General features: G+C 35.7%; 1 protein-coding gene across 3 annotated transcripts in view; it reads left to right on the top strand.

Moving 5' to 3' along the window:
• The window catches only part of LRMDA (leucine rich melanocyte differentiation associated), a 634,206-nt gene that overhangs the window by 381,111 nt on the left and 232,039 nt on the right, over positions 1-21,056 (top strand). For all 3 annotated transcript variants that reach the window (XM_030951416.1, XM_030951417.1, XM_030951415.1), the window contains exon 5: positions 5,835-5,961. In XM_030951416.1, coding sequence (XP_030807276.1) covers positions 5,835-5,961 — 127 coding nt within the window. The remainder of the gene's footprint in view (positions 1-5,834; positions 5,962-21,056) is intronic.

The raw sequence follows: 21,056 nt of genomic DNA, 5'->3' as shown, positions 1-21,056 counted from the left end.
TGATGAAAAAAATCTCTGGGTTATTGGAATTTTTGCTTGGACAAAGAAATGAAAATGGAAAGTTCCCTTCTGTGATATTTTTATAAGCAAACCTGTTTGGTTCATTTTAAAGACTCATGGGGTTTTTTCCATCATTGTGAAAATGGCTTTAGTTTCTTACTAGTAAAAATAATCTTTAAGTTCTCTTTATCTTATTTTTGAAGCTTTCTATATTTGGGTTAATATTTTGCAAAGGTATATTTTGGTGGTAAGGGCAAGGGAAACCAGAATATCTAGTATGTAATGGTGATAGGAAAATTTAAAAGCTTTTGGCTACAATAGGAAGCAAGAAACACAGAAAAATAGGTTGCAAAACAGTGTCCTCTAAAATAACCTAGTCTCCAATCTCTGCTTTGAAGATTGCAGGAAAGCAAAGGTCATGACCCAGAGATCAAAGTAGCAGAAGTCAACACAGTAATTGCTGGTTGCTTCTGTTGTACTCACAGTTGGTCAGTCCTGTGGCTGTATTGTTTGCAGACAAAACTTCAAACGTGGTGTTAGTGAACTGTGAAAAATCATCTGGGTCACAATGTATTACAAAGCATTTGTGAATTCTGCAGGTGACCTCACCTATTTTCATTAAAGCGATATGATTGTGAAGAATTCATTCCATGTGTGAAGTTTTCAGGGCTTGTTCATTCTTCTTTGCTCCTTATTGACATTTCCTGGAATGATGCATTCATTAAATGCTGTTGACATGGAAACAAGGGCAAGTGGAAACAAATGCTGGAGTTTATTTTAAATTAGCTTAAAACTACATGTACTAGATATGCTATCTTTGGCTGGGGGAGCAAATGATGATAACCTTATGAAGTTCTCTTAAGATATAACAGCAAGAAAGGAAGTGCATGTGTTTTGTATGGATTAACTTTTCAAGCTAAATCAGCTATTCCCATCCCACAGTTTTGATTGTGAGAAATTATGGGTCTTCTAGCATTTTCGGTGTTCTTGCAGTTTCATTTTGTTTTATTGTAGTTTTGTTTTATTTCTTTTTTTAAAAAATTGCTACAGAATTTGCTTTTTTATTTTAAATAGTCTTGCATTTGGATGGTGACATAAATATATATATTCAATAAGTAGTAGCAGACTAGAAGTCCTCACTCTGTAATGAAAATAATGCTAATATATAATGATGAGGACCAGTGAACTTACTGCTGAGGCTTTCTTTAAGCAGGAGGGATTGAAATCTGTGGTCATTCTTTATATGTTCTTTATGAACTTAATTAGATGATTAGGATATTCCTTAACATCTGTATAATCTATGAACCTGTGCTACTTCAGTGTTTGAGTGAAGCCTTGTCATCTCACCAGTACCTGGGAGGAAAAGTGTGCTTGAACATCAACTGGCCACACAAGGTCCATCTGAGACTAGCCCCTGGAAGGGTTCATGAGCAAGAACAATTACCATGTTTTTGTTCAGCCGAATAAATCAAGGTCCATAATACCCAATTTGTCTGTACTAACGCAGTACATTGAGGCAAAACTATAATTACTGTTACATATATAAAGAAAGATTTTTCTAATTCACAGAGTTGTTTGCTACACTGAAGAAGAGCAGAGTGTGTCAAAATATTTGGAAGTGGTGTGGATTTCTGTGTGACTTGCAAGCCCCTCAGAATTACGTGGTCGTCACCAAACAGTGCCAAGGCTGCTCAGGGTCTCATGTGATCCTCTAACAAACTTCATGCCAACATCCTGGCCTCTCTTCTGGAAGATGCTGGTTTAAGTTTATGACCTGTCTTCCTTATCAGTGTATTTAACAAATGTTTTTGTTAGAGAGGAAATTCTGTAGCCAGCTGTATGCTGTTTGGAGGTAGAAGGGTACATTTTTTGGGGGTGCAGAAGAAACAATCACAGAACATAGTGTTTATGACACTAGTTCACTGTCATAAACATGTTTCAATTCTTCTGATTTCTTTTATTTTGTCTTTCCCCATTTAAATGCTTAGTAGATTACTTTTTTTTAAGTTTATAATAATATAACTGAGAGCATAATCAGTCCTTCAAAGTTTGAAGTAGGCATATTTTTTATGTTCTGCGATTGTGAGGGAAAGGAAATATAATAGCACAGAAAAATGAAAGTAAACACTTTCTGAAACAGAGCTGGTATGATACAGGTAGGGCTGGATACTTCTGCATTCTTGTGGGCAGATGTTTCTCAATTTTTCGCAGCAGTTTTTTTTAAATTAAATATTGATGCGTATAGTACAGTTTTATGTTCCAGTTTTTGTTAATTATAGTACAAACTGGAATACTATAGAGAATCTAGTTCTTACAATAGTCTTTCACTAAAGGTTCAGCAGAAGAGTTTGCAAATATGCCTTTTTTTCCAATATCCTGGCAGGTCTGTATGAAAAGTCTTTAAATTATGTTTATTGCATGCAGCCCATACAAAATTGGCAAATGAATTATTCTTTATTCTAATTTTTACTAAACTAAGATGTAAATAACATTAAATTTTATATTCTGTAGTGGTTTTCCATATCTGAATGGTCTTGTTGGTATGATGAACACCTGTTATGAGCTTATTTTCATGAGACTGATGGCAGCCATGCCAAGAGGCAAGATGGGGCAGATGATTCTGAACAAAAGAAGGTGCAACTTTACTTAAATAATTTCGTTAAACCATTAGGAATTAGATGATCAGTTTACAGGCAATGATAGGTGAATCTGTAAGCACCTTCCTGGTGTGTCTAATTTTTACTTTTCTCTCTTTGAATCTCACCTTTATCCTCATCACTGAAGATAATAACCTTTTTTCACCCCAGAACAAAGGTGTGAAAACCCAGTAACAGCCATTTCAGAACACATGGAGCAGGGCTAAGTTTTAAAATTTTTAAGAAAAAGAAAGGGGGAAGGGGAATAGGAAGACCCTGCCCCCCAACTTCTAATCTAAATAAACCTTTGTAAACTAAATGTAGAATTTAGTAGATGGATCTTTCTTCATTAACCAGTATGCCTTTAACTAGTGATTTTACAAGTCTGAAACAGGTGCAATGTGTCATGCAATTTATGGGTCCCAGTGCCTGCCATAAAGTATTTTATGATGGCTGTGTTCTGCGTTATTAGTAGCTGTCTTTTTCTGCAGCCATTGGTGTTTGATAATAGTCTTAAAACACCCAAAATTACTTACCTGCAAGCAACATTCCATAGTCCCTGTTGACAGTTTGAATAAGTTTAATGCCCTTTTGTTGTACTTTACCTTCAAAACAAACTGATTGAACCATCAATAGCTCCTGAGAGCTGACAGAGGCATGTCATCTGCTCTAACCCTCTGATAGTAGGTTATCTGTGGGAGTTAACCTCCCTGCATTGTTAACCGAAATGTTTTATGTACTATGCAACTTTAGGATACTGCTGTGATAACCTTAGTAACTAAGTCATACATCACAGTAAAGAGATTTTGTGCAACAAATAACCCTGGATTAAATTTACAAGGGTTGAATTGATATTGTAGAGTGTTCATTCCCAGGCTTCGGTAATCCTTTCCTGTATTTTTTATGGCAAACTTGTGTTACATTTAGATTGAACCTGCATCTTCATATTTCTAGCTAAAATAAATCCAGGAAGCTTGCTATTTTTCCTCAACCTTTTAATATGAATGTATTGCATTATTTTCAAATAGCATAATTACCTTTTGTGTCACATTTTGTAAAAAGTATATTAATAAATGAGATTGAATTTTTAATTGCCTTTTAAAAAAATTAATTGCACCTATACCCTCCTTCTACCAGTGGGATAATATTTATGGTACCTACTTTTTAGTATTTGCTCTGCTTAAGGGAGTGCAAGTTTGAAAAAAAGAGCCAACCCCAAACTGTGACTTGTGGAGTAGTTTGCCATTTAATTTGTGTGGGTAGGGTTTTTTGGTTTTGTTTCTGGAATTGACAAGTACTAGTGCTAATTCTGTTTTTTGAAATGCAGTCAGGATGGCTTAAAAATACAAAAATACATTTGTATCAAGGAATGCTATTATAATTTTAAGCTCTTTTGAAATGATTGAGAGACTGACATTAGGGCTGTGATCCAAAGTCAGCATAGATGACAGTGCTGTCTTATTCTGTTGTCATTTTTGTTGCAGCCTGCTTTTCAATGGCATATTTCATTCCATCATTAAACATTTGCTGATTTTCTAATACCGATGTTTTCTTCACCTGAATATTCATCTTTTCTCACCCTACACTTAGTGGGTGTCTTTACTCATTTTTAGCTTCACTCTTCTTCACTCTTGACATATTGTTTCCTTCTGTACATGTCTTCATTTGAAAGAATCTGTTGTCATCAGAGCTTTTCTGCCAGTAATGCAAGATGGATAGCTTCTCCTCCAGTGAAAGATAAGGGCCAGCAAAATGCCAGGGAGGACTGGAAGGGCAGCCAGGAAAGCTGGAATGAGTCTGAGAATGTGTCTGTCTCACAGGTCTGTAGCTGTTGTTTAAAAAAATGGTCTTAGGAGATGTTCTGTTTTGTGAAGTGACTCTTTTTCTTCTACTGGTATAATTGAGAGCCATAGATTGAGGATTCACATTTAAATTGTCTGAGCATTTCAGAACTGAGTATTGTCAGATAAGTTGTTAACAATTTATGAAGGTGTTGCTTCAGAGGAATGGTGTACTTGATGGAAAGCTTTATTTGCACCATTAAATTTTGCTTGGTTTTAGAAGGGGGAGCATTACTGTAATTTTCACATATTTATCTGGTTTTTACAACAGTATCATAAGATAAACTTTTAGCTTTTGAAACATTGGGGGTTTTTGTGTTGTTTTTTTTGTTTTTTTTTTTTTAATGTTACGCAGAGTTTCTGTTTCTTTAATTTCTTCCTCCCAGGGCCAGAGGGGATCGGTATGAGATGGAGCTCTCTGACTGACTTGGGGTTTATGCAGAGCAGCTAGGCTGGGGAACATTATCGTCACCTTTCTACCCCCTGCCAGGAAAAGTCTGGTATTGCCCTCACTTTGCAGCGTCTGCTTCACATTTGGTTGACTAAATGCAAATGATTTGTACTTGAGGTGATTAGATATTTGGATTTGCCGTGGTTGTGCCTTGCTTTGGTTTTGCTCTGCCATGTTCTCTCCCTCCACAAGTGAGAAGCCAGTAGTCTTTTTCTGAGGTTGGAAAGCTGCTATCCTTCTAGTAGAAATGATAAATAGGACATAATACTGATGAATTCTAATAAGAACTCAGAATTCTTAAAATATATTTCCCTAAATAGTCTTTCCATGTGTGCTTCTGCACTTAATCCTGAGCTGGAATCTCTATTCTGTAAGGCCGCCTTGTCTCTCTGGTGGGACCAAATTGGAATTCTCCTTCCAAATGCTGATCATTGTGTTTTTAGGAAAATAAAATAAAAAATCCAAAGAAGTGTTTGCAAATGGAAAGAGTTCTTGCAGAGAAGTTGGCTGGCAATTTCCCATATCTCAGATTGATTTTCTCCCACAGTGTGGGTTGGAATCTCTGGTATCACTCAAAATTCCTTTTCCCAAACAGGCAATGCAAAACAATTTCCAAGTTATTCTGTTCCTTGGTATGCTTTATACCTCACTAACATACAGAGAGAACATACACGCCCATGGGGATTATTGTGTTTGATCCACCACTATTAAATAGTTTTGGCTCCATTTGAGAGAATAAAGTAAGTATTATAACTTTGCACATAAGCTACGTTGCATGAAAAAGGTGAATACAGAGAGGAGACAAAGGCTGTGGTTATTTTTGGCTGTCATTTTTAGTCGTTGAGTCTGTGAGTATGTCTTTGTGCATTACTGGATTTTAACTGTGTGTATTTTGGTATCTGTCAGATATTTTGTCCTGCACAAATTGACAAACCTGAAATTTCTCGATACTCGGAAAGTAACCAGGAGGGAGAGAGAGGAAGCCTTGATAAGAGGTGCCTTCATGAAAGTGGTTAAGCCCAAGGATGCAAAGGTAGGAGAATAAATGAAAGTGGGAACAATAATATGATTCATTAACACTATTTTTAAATAACTCCAAGAGCCTGGCTGCATCTTTTGCTAAGGTAAAAAAGGAGGTGAAACCTTTCAAATGATAAATGTGGTCAGATGGGGGACAAAAGCCTTAGTAATTTTTCTGTGTTTTAATATAGAAATTTACAGGTACCTCAGGTACCTGTCTAATGGGCTGAGGCTATGTTATCAAATTTCTGGTTTCAACCTCAAAGTAACTAATATGTGTCACTGAGCTTAAAAGAATATTTTTACACTGTCCAAGGAAATGTAACTATGTGATACACTTTTGTGAAAGAATGCAATTTTTTCTGATAAGTTGTCCCCTGCCTTGTATGTTAAACTTCTGTTGCAGAGCTCACACCTATGGTGTTTACTGGATTTTGTGAACTGGTTGATTCTAATGTTGTATGATGTTACTTAATGTGGTGTCCTGCTAATAAACATTGACAGCATCAGTGAGACAGTTTCAGTAATCTGAGCATTTCATACAGCTTCATGCCCATCAACTCTGGGCATCCTGCTGAAGCAATCAGAATGAGAATCTGAATTCTCCACTTTGCCTTCTTTTTCCATTGTTGATCAGTACTTGATAACAGCAATCTGTGGTGTGCTCAGAGTGCTTTAGTACTGCAGATCTTTCCTGAAACTCTGCTCAAGTTTTTAGTCTACTTGCTTTCTATTTGCTGCTTTTTCTATAAAATATACCATCAATAATTTATTGCAGATTTCCAATAATGCTGAATAATAATGTAGTGGTTATGGAAATGCACTGTTTGGTAGCATAACATTGTTGCTGGATAAATGCATTATCATGAGTACAATTGCAGTGTATTACAAATTAATTCAGACTGATTAATTTATAACTACTAAAATGTTTACAGTCCTGATACAAACATTGCTTTGATATATTGTTTACCACTGCCTTTAGTCATTTCAGCTTCATATATGTAGTGAATGGAATAAGTTATTTTTAAGCTGTGGTAGAGATCCTATTCACAGAAAACTACCTTTGAATCTGGCCAAATGCAACAGCTGAATTGTGTTAGGTGTAGCATATGTATGTCATCTTTTACAATCCTTCTTATCTAATCAGATTTTGGATCTGGTGAAGTTTTTTAAAAATTTACCTAACAGTTAGATTTTTCATTTAAGACTCTACTCCGCGAATTGCATCCAACTTAATAGTGCAAGAGAAAAAAAGTGTCTCTCAAACTTGAAGTTACTTTTCTGGATTAAACCTCTTTTTAAGTCAATAGCTAAGGGTAAATTACTTAACAAATTTAGGGATAACATCTTTAACTTTTATATCTACAAATGAACCTTTTGTATAGTTTTGAATTATTTACCCACTAAGTCTTATGATAAACCATACATTTATTTCAGAAAATTTGCAGAAGGCTCCAATTTACTGTTGTTATTGTCATACTAAAGAGTTTTATTCTTCTTTATAAATGGTACAGTACAAATTACTGATGGTAAAATCATTGTAAATTATTTTTATGGCATGAATTAATGCTTCTTAAGGTGCTATGAAATTACCCTCATCATACAGTATTATATACATATCACAGAAGTGGCTAATTTAAAATAAATATTAAATTTGATGCAGGTATTGTAAAGCGCTCCAAATTGCTTAGAATTTGTGCTTATTTCCCAGGATATTCATGCTTACAGTACACATGCATGCAAACTCTTTGTATGTCTGAGAAGACTCATAGAATTTTCTCTGCATATATGCTTTGAAATGCTGCTAAGTATGTGTACAGCTATTGACAGCTCTGCTTGAAGACCACAGCAAGCAACATTCCTCCATAAATCACACAGATGATGTGCACAATAACTGTACTTTTGAGTTCTGTCATGTGTTATACATTGCATACATAATGGCTTTTTATTCTCTAGCCTTCCTGTTTCCTGGATCTCGTGTTCTCTGTTCATCAGTTCCACTCCCACATAGCTGTCAATATTTTTGACCAGCTTTAGCCAGATTTAACAGGCAGGTACTGGTAGTATAGTTTAAGCTTTCTGAAACTAGTTAGAGATTACACCTTGATCCAAACTCAGAGGAAGATTGCAGCATATCCAGTATTGGTCATCAGAAAAACTTAATAAGTTGACATAGTGATATATAAGACCTTGATGATAATGACTTCCCAATAATGTTTTTTTTTCCTTTCACCTAAGGCAGCAGTCACTGTATCAGCCTATGCTTACCAGGAAAGGAGATGCAGTGATTAGTATTTATGTTGGTGGATGCCACATGAAAATCTTCTGCCAGGTTTAGTAACAACAGTGGGCCTTTCAGATCTGCTTTTTCCAGGAAAAAAACCCTAAAAACAATAAACCAACAAAAAACCTTAAATTATGTGGCTTTTTTCTCCCCATTATGATAAGCAGGAGATGGTGTGGCTTATTCAGCATAAAAGGCAGACTGATGGGGCTGTGATGTGGGGAGTTGTTTTCATTTTAGTCTTGCCATGAAATACTTGGGAGAGCAAAATACCACACCAAGAAAAAAATACACAAAATGAGAATAAAAGCAAGAAATTTCCATCTGACTAGCTTGTGTTGACTCAAATGCGAAATCTAGCAGTCACCAGTCATCACTAAGTCATAAATATTTTATTTTGTATAATTTTTTTTTACTTTCATTATTCCCTATTTTATTTAACAGAACACTACACTTTCTTGTGCTTTGCTTCATTTCATCTTTTGTTGGAAATGCATCTGTTTGTGATATGACTGTCTTATGGAAAGATACAATCATTTATTAGAAAACAGTTTAATGTTACAATACAGTATTCCTTCTCACTATGTAGGTGAGCTAAACTTCATTATTCTGTTATGTTTATGTTTTCTTTTGTCAAAATATTGAACATTGTATCATGCCTGCTTTTAATAAAGACTGGGGAAGTCTGTGTGGATAAGAAGCATTGAGCCAGATGAGGAAGCCTTGTTTAATGACCAGACCATGACCTCATTTCACTGGCATAAGTGTAGCTCAAAGTGGAAGATGCCTGTCCAGTGTGAAGTGTGTTTCTGGGCACGACAGCATTTCACATCAGAAAGACAGCTCAAGAATACGACAGTCAAAATTGCTTAATTGTGTCCCGGCTTTGTAATTATTCATCTGTGCTTCTACAAAGAGTAGAGTTGTCATCTCTTGACATAATTATTTAAAACTGTACCCCTCTTTGGTTTATAGGTATATGAATTGTGCTTCCAACTGTTTCATTTTTCAAACTTAGGGATGCAAAGCAAATGTGATTTGAGAAAATATGTTAAGACTACACATTTTTACACTGCATATGATATAAATAAAATGAAATTACGGTGTATTAATGTACATAAGTTCATATTTTAAAGGTCTGTATTCATGATCATTTAATCTAGATGATAAAATGTGGATATATCCATTTAAGTGTGTTGCTATGAATAGATACACACTGTCATAAGTCTCTTTAAATATAAACTTAATTATTTAATACGGGGTCAGTCTGCTTGCTTTTAGCAAATACATATGTTTCCTAATATTTCACAACCCCTTTCCCTTACTGCATTTTTAAGGTTACCATTTTCATCTGTTTTAGTTTTGATGGTGAAAAAAAGCAGATGGTATTTGTTCACCAGTAACAGTTTTGTAGTTTATAGGGCCAAATCATTGGTGGGTATCCTTAGTTATACTTCCAAGTAACAAACATAGTATTAAATGGAGTTATTCTGTTTCCTTGCAGCTTTACCAAAAGCATCTTGTCCACTGGCTGTAAGGGAACTCTGTACAACAAAAAAAGGCATGGTGTGGGTGGTTTGAATTTTTCAATATTTTTTCACTCTCAGATGCATTGTTCTCATCTCAAGTTATAATTATGAAACCTGACATAGCATTTGTTCTCTAAGGAACTAAGATGGAGACACTGAAGCAGAAAGGCAAGTCAAATATCTGCATTCCATGTAATAAATGTCTGTGATTCATGTCCACAGTGTTAGTTGAAGGGTAGAAAGAGCTTATTTTATTATGATAGGAAGAGTAAATATTTAGGCAGTACCATTAAAGAAATAAGGTGAGATAAAATCTGCAGTGTTGCTTTCAGATCATTGGCAGTATTCTTGTGTTTAAGCTCACAGGAAAAGCTCTTTATCTAAGTGAGCAGTGCTGATATATGCTTCTATTAAAGTCAGATGAGGCATAAGGAATGATTTTAGTAATTTTTGTCCCAAACTATTTAACAAGAGTCATACTTTTCTTGAATAGATATGTTCTACCTGCTTCCATGAATATAGGCAATACATTTTTGGCAATATATCTCATGGACCTTTTTACACCCCTCCCCCAGATAGGAAAACGAGGCTGGTTTTAAAAGGTAAATAAAAGGAGACAGATAAAACTTTGGAGAACAGCTGCATTGCTCACAATCTTTCTCTTTTTACCATTGCCATTGTGTAGAGATCTTGATGTATGTATTTAGAGCATTTGAAGAACGTGTAAACAGTAAAGAGCTTCTAAAGTGTAAAGAATCATTGTGTCATGAACTGCTAGCTCATAAGATACCTCTTTGAGAGAGCTTCCACATAACAGGGTCCTTTATTGTCAGATGTCATCATTTCACATACCAAGACAAGGACATGAACTCAAGAGTCCAATCTAGACTGTGATGCAGTAAATATTATTTACGTTAAGGACATTGTAGCAGTCATGCATTCAACCATTTTACTCTTGGAAAGTTTAGCCATTTTAAGCAGAAGTCCATAACATGTTTGGTTCATAACCCACTGTAATTCCAGCTGTCAAGAGAGAAGAATAGACACGTGTGGGTCATATGTGTATTAGGATAGGGAGAAAGACTCTTCTTCAGCGTTGGTTCTTTCATTGATATTTCTTATAAAACATCCTCATATGTTCTTTGGGCAGGGATTATGTGGACTACATTTCACTATATTAAAAATACAAGAGGAAAAAGGTGATGCCTCTTTCCTAAAATTCTTCTGTTAAAAAGAAGTATATGATTGTCATGAAGCCCATGTAATTTTAGCCATTAATGCTCCCAATGCATTTTTCAGATAAGAAGGGGTGTTATTGCTGGAGCTCTGGCCTCAGTCCAGTTCAGGTGATTGCATTCTGCCTCTATGGATTTCTCTACAATCTCCATGTACTAAGGCGTTCTTCTCCACCTTCTGCCCTAACCTTTTCTGTAATGTTGCAGTGTGCCAGTTAACCAGCTGCTACTTTGCACCTGAAATGTGTGTATCTTTCAGTAATAGTGAGCAAATGATCCCTTTGTAAGACTTAAAATTTGTAAAACCCTTGAAAATTCTCTGGTGAATGGTAAAAGGCACTGTATGTAATTAATGCCTCCATGGAATCGAAGAAATTATTGTGACAACTTGTTTATTACCTCTGGGTTTGTTTTGGGTTTGTTTTGGTTTTTGTATTTTTGGTTTTTTTTGGGTTTTTTTGGGGGGGTGGTGTTTTTTTTTGAATTTTCATTTGTGGGTTCAGATATATGGAAGCTTCAATAATTAGATGCTGGCTTTTGTGTTATCTATTCAATCTATTCAATAAAATGCCATTCAGCAGAATGTAACACCATGATATCTGACAGTAGGATCACGATTGTCTTAGATTCTTAGTGGATCAATAGGGCTAGGGTTTTATTTTCAAAGGATTTTTTTCTGTTTTTCTTTTGAAAATAGAAGCACTGCTGGAGCAGATCTTCTTGTAATTCCTCTTTTCTAATACAATGGATCTCATAATCAGATGACACCACTGCTAAGCACAGGAGTTGTTCGTATGTTGAATTTTGTTAGAAAGGAAAAATGCATTTAATATGGCATTCGTAAAACTCTTGGTCAGCTTTTGTCTATTCTTATGTACCTATGGGTGATTTTTTTTTTCTTGGACCTTAAGACACAGTATGCCTCATGTGCTCAGTCATTTTGGTGAGTTATTCCCATTGAAATAGTAGTAGTCTTAAGTATCATGGTTAGAATTTATGTCAATTTTTAGCCATGAAACAAAGGTCCAATTATAATTCTTCTGTCTGGAAACTGTCTGTCACTGCAATGTTTCTGGAGGAAAAAATCAGTGGCAAACTATCGCTATCATAGGATCTACCTGGAACTTTGCACATGTTTGTTTACAAGTTGGAAAGAACTGTCATGGCTGATTTTATATTTATTGCTTGTTTTGGCTGTGGTTGGGTGTCCCACAGTTTTCACAGCAGGCTTGGCAGTGTTTGTGTGCTGGGTTAAGATAAGGCCGGGCTTTGCTGATTCACTGACCCATGAAAAGTTCCCCAGCTGTTAGAGATAAATGTGGTCGCAAGGGCCACTGCCAGGGAAGACAAAGATGATTTGTTACTGTGATCTTCTCAGGAGTGCATCTTGCAGCAAGGAACAACTAAAGAACCATGACTTCATCACATAAAATGTGATGCAAATACATCATGTAACATTTTATCATCAAATGAATGAATGCTAGGGTTTGGTTATTTTAGTGTTGCTGCAGTTAGATGGAGTCAGGTCAGGAACTAAAGGAAAGGTAAAATGAATGCACTAATATTTCTAATCACTTTGGAAACAATGCAAATGCCCAAAAATAGTAGTCTAGTGCCATTTTTGATACTCTAAAGTGACAGCAGACCCCTGTAGGGATGACAGATAAGTATCTTACATAGGAGATATAAGTATTTTTGAAGCCACCATGGGAGAACAGGCATGGAAACTGTAGAGAGGCTAAAACAGCTTTAGAAAGTTGGATTTAAGCAGCTGAATCCTGCCTTTCCTGTTGTGCTAAAAGAGAGATTGTGTGCTTGAAATATTGGCAGGTCAAGAACACCAGAGCATTACAAAAAATAATCCTTCCCTTCACTAACATCAGCCAGAGTGTGGTCCAAGAGTCAGATAGGGTTGTGATGAGGTCATCTCCTAAAAGCTCAAGCATATCAGTCATTCTCTCTTCATTAATGACTGAGAACATGACCAATTTAAGGCTGGTTTATGAGTTATTTCAGGAAAAAATATTAATAATTTGTTTTCAGAGAAGGGCTAATGTTTCTTCCCTTGTCTCCACCCTTACCAGAAATGTATAGGCCAAAGGGCTATTTTGTAAGAAATCCTGAACTTTTTTGCTTATGAGTTTCTAAAACTGCTCCCTTTGTCAAAGGCAAAGGATGCAGCACAGTTTCATCTGCTCCCTTAAAATCATTTTGAAGGTACAGATTCTGGTTCCAGTTCCTGAATTTTAACTGAAGCTGATGATAAGATTTTTTAATTTTGTCCATCTTGCAGACAATGGACTTGGCAAAAAATCTTTAAGATTTGATGACTTAGATCATGGATCTGTGTTTCAGGGGAAAATCAGGTGTTCATTGTGGGGGTAAAAAACTAAAAAATATTTGTGACTGAGGACTGGTGTTCTCTGTGAAGGAGTTAGAGAGATTATAAAACTTTTGCTGTAGACTGTTGCCCTAATTTATCTTATTCATCCTAGAAAAATGTTCATAGGAAAACATAAAAATAGTAATTAACTCTGTTATTAGAAACTTGTCTAAAAATAAATAAGGAAAATATCAATCACACTTCAAAAATGACATCCCTTTGAATCCTGTCCTGTGAATGGTCTGTTTTAGAGGTGGGTTTTCTTGAGACTTTAGCAGACAGGGAATCTGGCCTTAAGTGATATGCATTTAATTTTCAAATATATATAAGGTATGCTTCAGTTGTAATGTATTAAATGTCTTTACATCAAGGAATGTAGTAAAAGTGCATCGTCCCAAAGATGATTCATTTCTCTTTCAGACTTGGTGGGGTTTGAAAACCTTAGGCCTTCTTTCTTGTAAAAGAACATGTTGGATATTTGCTTAATGATTAAACTACTGTTGCCTTTGTGATGCTGACTTATGAGCTTGAAGCAGGAGCTTCAAAAAAGGAAAAAAAGTCTTCAAAAGAAGTGTAAAAAAAAGATTACAGGTTCAGCACTGCTTCTGGGGTAAAATGTATATAGGGTTTTTCTTATGTCAGTACAGCAACCTATGCTATATATCTTATTCTGATAAATTTCACTAGGAAATGTATAATTTGGGTTAAAATAAGGGGTAAATTCAGGACTGAGAAATTAAGACTTTTTTTTCTTCACACATTATAAGACTAAACATACAACTTTGCTCATGTAACAGTTACAAACAGTTCACTGTGTAGGCCAAATGCTCTCTAATGCAGTAAAATTAAGAAATAATATGCTTTGAAAGTGATTTATGAGTGTGGTTAAACTGCCAGATTTACAAAGAAATAGTTCAGATCTTGGGAAGCCTCAGGAGTCACGTCAAAAATGAATTTGACCATGATTTAAACTGCTACTTTTCTTACATGACATTTAATATGTGTACTTTGGAGGCCCATATGTCTTTAATAAAATAGCATTAAGTTTTAAATATGATATGAATGCAGTTAGTTTCTAAATTCATAACCTTTTCCACAACTCCAAAATGCTAACCAATAAGGGAGTCACACATGCAATAAAACATAAACCTTAGAAAATAGTTTTTTATTAGAACAGTTAGACATTTGGCAGCTGAGTTGTAATGTAATAAATACGTGCAGCCAATGTGGGTTTATCAGTCTTTGTTTACACTGTAAGCAACTGGGACCAGACAACTAATTATAACTGAGGAGCAAAGGTCCTGAAAAGAATATTTTGTCCAGTGAATCTGGACTTCCTAGGCGAACCCTATAATCCTAAGAAAAGTAATTTATTAAAAAGAAACACTAAAGCATGCATCCCAGTTGAGTTTGTCAGAGAATGTGATGTTTATTAGAGAGTCATATACTTTAAGACTGTTCTGAAGTACTAAGTGCTTCAAAAATCATGAAAATATAGACATGAAAAAAATACACATTTTACAAAGGATTTAAATGTTCAGCAAATGGTGGCCAAAAGAGTTCAGTGTTTCATGAAAACAGCAAAATGGGAGTGCTGTCTCTGCTGAAGTTAATAATAACAAAAGAATGCTATACTATTTTAAGGGGTATTTTTGTGCAATTTGAGGTGTTCCACTAATATTGTTAAAATAATGTATTTTGACATTATTTCTGAAACAGAAGCTAGCCCACAGCAAAATCAGCTTTCTAGGTAGCCTGAGCTTTTACTCAGAGCAGCAAATGCGGGTTTGCTTGCTGAGCTCCTCTATTTATTCAACATGCATAAAACAGTACTGCAAGCCTGTTCATGTTTTCTAGGTACTCTGACTTTCTAAAGAAGGGTATTGAAATGGTGTGACAGTTGTGCAAAGACAGATTTTCTGTGTACTCTGAAGTGTGTAGGGAGGTGGGGCATAAAGTCTTGATTATGGTATACTTTTTCCTTTAAAATGCTTTCAGTGATTTGATTTTTGGTTAGTGTAGCTCTAGAAAAATGGCAAAAACTAAATTTAAAAAGTCTGCTTTGAGATGTATTGCAAAGTATATATTCAAATGCTAATCTCTATTCCTCCAGAATTATGGGTCCCCTAGAGCATCCCGAAAATTATTAACAGCATGTAATCCAGTTTGAATGCATCTTTACTCTGTTAGCCAAATCTTTACATAATACAAATCATTCTACCTATAAAAGCACAAATATGTTATTGTTCTCAACAGGCAATTTAATGCAGCTATAGGGAGGAGAATAAGAGAAAAGAAGATTACAAGCTAGCTGATCATGCCTTTATTTCTCTTAAATCTCTCAGCATTTCTCTGTGGTTGTACTTGTTTAAAGATTGTACACAACTGTGCTGTCTATATTATTTGGAAAGCAAATCAGCCTAAATATGAAGTTTCAATGGGTGTAGTTTTTAGGGGATTTGATACATTTATCACAAATATACATTTTACCCCAGAAGCAGTGCTGAACCTGTAATCTTTTTTCTTACAATTCTTTTGAAGGCTCCAGTTTTGCTGTAGAGAGCTCAGTTATATTTGCCACCCAGTTGTGCAGCTTTAGCTGTAGAGTAGCTATTAAAGTTAATTATTTTCTGGAGGGTTTTCTCAAAAGGACTATTTGTGTGAATGCATACAGAAAGCATATGAATAAGAAAAAACCCATTTTATTGAAATAATACGTAGCTATCTCCAGTCATGCTGTGGAGTCAGGATCCTGCTCCAGTGGAATTATGTAAATTTGACAAAGTTTAACTCACAATTCTTGTAAGCAGGAAGGTGGGTCCACTCTGGCATATGTGTGCAAATTGCAGTTTTTTATTGTTACATTTTGCTGTATTACTCTGTGTATTATTTTGCCACTTGACTCTGGCTTCTGACTCTAACTATAAAGTTTTGCATCTATGTGATAATAATTCTTTTGCTCTCTTGTGTTGTTTTGTTTTCACTAAGCACGTGTCATTATGTTATGCATCTACTACCTAATCACCAATGATTGGAAATTTATGTAAAACGTTTAGATACGAGTAAGCAGTCAGCCTGTTATTATTATAAATTGCATACAGATAATAAATGACATAAATGTTGGCTTTAAACTGAAAGGTGAAGGCACTAACACAAGAGAAATCTGTCTGGGAAGAAGAATGGAGTAGGAAAGGCAGTGAATGTTCCTATTCTACCTGTTTTCATCAAGCCCATCAAGCATGAACTGGAAGAAACTGTACATAATTCAGTAGAAAAAAATATAATTTCTGAGTTTGCAATAGGGTGTCACCTGCACGTTTTGCAGCTAGCTACAGGTCTAGTCCTTTGGGTTGTTGAACATAAAGCATAAAATGTATTTGCTGCAAGGTCTTAGAGCTGTTCTTGGAGAACTTCCTCACTTTGCATGCATTTTGGCAGGAGTTTTGTACTTTCTTTCATATTGCATATTGTTCAAGAAAAGTCTAACAGGTCACAATAGTAATCCAATGCCCCAGGACTGCTCAAATTTTTAACTATCTTGCTTTTGTACAATACTTCCCAGCTTTTTCCCTTCCTCTTGTGTGATAATTTTTCATATCTTTATGGTCTGAGTAAGACTCTACAGGGCTATTTCTTCTAAATAACAAGTCTAAGATGTTGTGTGCAATTTTGAAAGATGGAATGCTCTAAAGGCTGGGCAAAAGCACTGTGTGTGGCACCAAATTTTTCTTTCACATGGAGAAAACCTCTGAATCCACTTTTATGTCTGTTGAGGAGGCTCTGAAGGAGTAGTCTGTGGTATGAGCAGTAGAAACAAATGTAGATCTGTGCCATTTCAAATGGTCATTCCAACATTGAAATGTCTGCATATGTTGTTCTAGTTTCAAAACAAACAAACAATCATTCTCTAAATATAAACAAGTGCTGCATTGGCAAGATTTTCAGCAGCAGCTATGCAGTTAATAACCTGAAAGGAATACTTTGGGTTTTATTGTTTATCTCTGACGATAGAGAACTTGTACAGGGTGAGGAAATAATTCATATTGTTAGTAGAAAAATGTCTTTAAATTGAGCTCATGTGCTAGGCCAGTATGGTGCATGGTTTCTCAGAAAAGAACACACCTAACTTTCTGGGAAGCATTGCTGCAAGGCCATTGGCAGTTGCAAAGTAAGGAAAGAAAAAAAATAGAATTAATTTTATTTTCCTGATTTATTTTTGAACATGAAACTAGGTATGTTATTTTTCATAACAACTTTTTGATTTAAAGGCAACAGCAACATAGCTTTTTGGGTCTTTTTCTGCCCCATATGTTTACCAGTTTCTCTGGAGAGAACTTCTGAAGACTTGCTGTTTATGTGAAGTGCTCTTTTGCTGCACTCTTTCCTACACCTCCCTGCAAGCAGAAATGAATAGATATGTTGTTGGTAGAGAACTTACTTGCTTTGTCCTCTTGAGGTCATATTTTGGCAAGCAGGAAGTCTATTTTTTGATTTGATAAACCCCTAGTGGAATATGGTTTGGCTTGTAAAACTGCTGTACACAGAGCCAATGGTTGTCTTGTCCTTTACAGCCTGGTCTTCCACCTTCTGCCCAGAATTCAGGGGAAACCAACGAGCACTGGCTGAGGCAGTGTCATATGAGAACTGCTGAAAATTTATGGAGCTCTAATTAAACCTCAAATGCACTAATTCAAGCCCTATAAATCTTGTGTAATACTGGTACAGTTAACATGAGGGCTGATGTGGTCTGGGAGAGCAAGGCAGATGCCTGATATTCTCTGCAGTGTTGCAGCTGGGAAGAAGTTATGTTGCAACCTAGGTGTCCAGTGATCCCAAAGATAGTTCATAGATGTTAATTTAAAGTTGACTTTCAGTCAGGGAATATTGAAATGTTGTGTGCAGATAGACCAGCTATTGCAAATTTGAAAAGTCAGATTTCTTTTTTTGGCTTCCCTTGCTGGGGAAGAGGTTTGGCTGAGAATTTTGCCTATGCTAGAGTTACCTGAAAGTGAGAGCAGTTTTTTCCAATCCATGTATCAGTAGCAACAATGAAAACACTGCATTATCAGGGCTACTGTTTAGATGGATGCATGATGTATCTATTCTGTGTGGCAGAAAATAATATACTTTCATATGCTTTTCTAAAGAAATAGATTAATCAAATACTAATATGCCATGTAAATTGAAAATTGTAGCTACTTAATCTCAAAATGTAGAAGAGCTGAAACTGATGGTGTACCATTTTTTAATCTGTAATATTGTCATGGTGGAATACTTTTAGTTGATAGAAACTTGCTGTAATGAGAATAAAATAAATAATTTACTTATCCCCATGACTGCGCTTCTTGGCCTAGGCTGAAGGGCCACCCCTTTCTATCTGTAGTAAAATCCTGCCTGTGATGCAGCAGCTATAAACAGTTTACATTATCAATAGAGCCAGGATTTCATACTTTCTCTTCTACACTACTCAAAGAAATACTTATTTTTCTGATGTAATTTGTATTGGAGAAGGAATTTTTTAAAAGGGACTATGGACTATGTGTTTGGCTTACATGTAGGCTTTCAGTGCTGGTTCTTCTCCATCCAGAAACAAGTTAGAAAAATAGCATAATGAATTTTTGCTGTGTTAGGGCCACAGTAAAGCCTGTCTACCAAGAAAAGCAGATGGGCCAGGTAAAAAGAAACTTGTACTCATAAGGCAGCCTGCAAGCATAAGATACCACTATTGGAGGATTGGTAGCATGGCCCTGATGTGAATCTTGTGTGCAGATTCAGACATGTTTGTGTGCTATTTCCAGCCCTCCAGGATTTGAGAAGGCTTTTTGAAGGCTAAGAGCTTCGTTGTCCTTACAAAATCTTCTCTTTCTCTGGGTTCTGTATATGTTGAGAAGTCTTTTAAAGCCCTATGTCAGATCTGCTCTTTGTGTGAAGTCTTTATAAATATTTATATAGCCCTACTGAGGAAGAGTCAATCCATTAGTCTGCTTTAGGCTAAGATTAGCACTTCTGAAGCCTATTTAACCAGATACGAGTTTACTTTATTTAATAACATTAAAGAGATAGTAAAAGAAAGCTTCTTTATCAGATAATGGTAAGATCCATGAAACAGGTTTATTAATGTCTAACTATCAAATTATACTTGCCTCAAAATTCATGGAAGTAGCATAGTAATTGCCTATTTGATTTCAGGCAGATTAACATGCTTGTTCATGTTGAAGCTGTTTCCAGTGTGTGCAAGGCCCTTGATGAGGTCAGGAGCCAGCCCTGCTTTCTTAATTCATACCCAAGGAGCAGAGCTGGTTTCAGATTGTATAGCAGCTGATGCTATACAATCTTTTTTTTTTCTTTTTCTTTTTCCTTCTCAAATATTTTATGGTGTCCATGCAGAAGCATCTTGTGATTCATCCTTGACTCATACAGATATGTATAAATGTACCAATACTTGCCACAGGCAAGTTGCACATGTAGAAGTGAAGTGAAACAGCATCAAGGTAGATCTTGGGCTTCTAGTGGTCCAACACAAGCTGAAGATTTCCTGTCTAACTTCTAGAGGGAGAAAAGGTATTTTTGGATATTTTTGGTAACACTGGAAAGAAATCTCCCAGGCAGAAGTATAACTTAATGGTTATTTTTGCAGACCTATATAAAGGGTAAGTATATTTTGAGTTTATTCCACGTGCCACATAAGACATCAGTCATTGCATGTGTGGATGTCTATTTATAGTAACCATCCAACCACATATCTCTGAAACAACCATTTCCTTTAATTTATATATATTTATTATCCCTGAATCTCTGGTATGTTTTCAGAATTCTCTTGGCAGTAATATGAGAGTTCTGTAGCTCCTGAAACCATCATGTTGTCATATTTTATATGTACCCATGAGTCGAGGATTATACAATCAAGAAAACTGTTGCTGTTTCTTTGTTCTCTTTCCCAGATCTAGACTAACATCTAGAATGTGTTAGTCCCAAATTCCTTCTGTATCACTCAGAGAATGAGGCTTTGAGAGACAATTGTGTTAAGGAGAATCTTCATTCCTTCTAATTACTGCCTCTGAAGTAAGCAGTGATGAATGCAGGTACTCCCACCACACAAATTGGGGTTTTTTGTTTCTTTTGAACAAAGTTATTAAAATCTCCCTTTCTATCTCTATTTCTCTACCCATCCCTGCTTCCATTCTCATAAATGGATTTGGAATAATCTTCAAGATGATGTCAGGACAACATGATTAAAGTACTTTTATGGTGCAAGAAAATGCAGTAATATGGAAACATTTTCTTTGCAGTCCAAACAGTTGAGGTTAGTTTGCCTTCTGCTGTGCCTTTCCCTCTGCCACAGTCTCTAGAACAAACGTAGGCTGTATTAGAAGGGCTTGTATTTTCAGGAATAACTTTTTCTCAGTTTATTGTACTTGTTGCAGCCCTATAAATATAAATGCTGTAGACTGTTTCAATGATGTACATTTCACTTTTTTTTTTTAATAAACCTTCTGCAGAAAGCTCTGGAGCCACTATCTACAAGTTCTGTAATTGACTCCTCTTTTAATTGTCTTTGAGTTGTCTTCTGTAACTGTGCTTTTTTCCTCTTTTCATTTGAGTTCCTCTAATTAAGGTCATTACAGGAAGTAAGACTCAAAGCAGCAAGTGTAGGATTTTAACTTTAAATTTATTTTG

Source organism: Camarhynchus parvulus, chromosome 6, assembly GCF_901933205.1.
Source record: "Camarhynchus parvulus chromosome 6, STF_HiC, whole genome shotgun sequence".
Taxonomy (NCBI): domain Eukaryota; kingdom Metazoa; phylum Chordata; class Aves; order Passeriformes; family Thraupidae; genus Camarhynchus; species Camarhynchus parvulus.
This window is presented reverse-complemented; position numbering and strand designations above follow the sequence as displayed.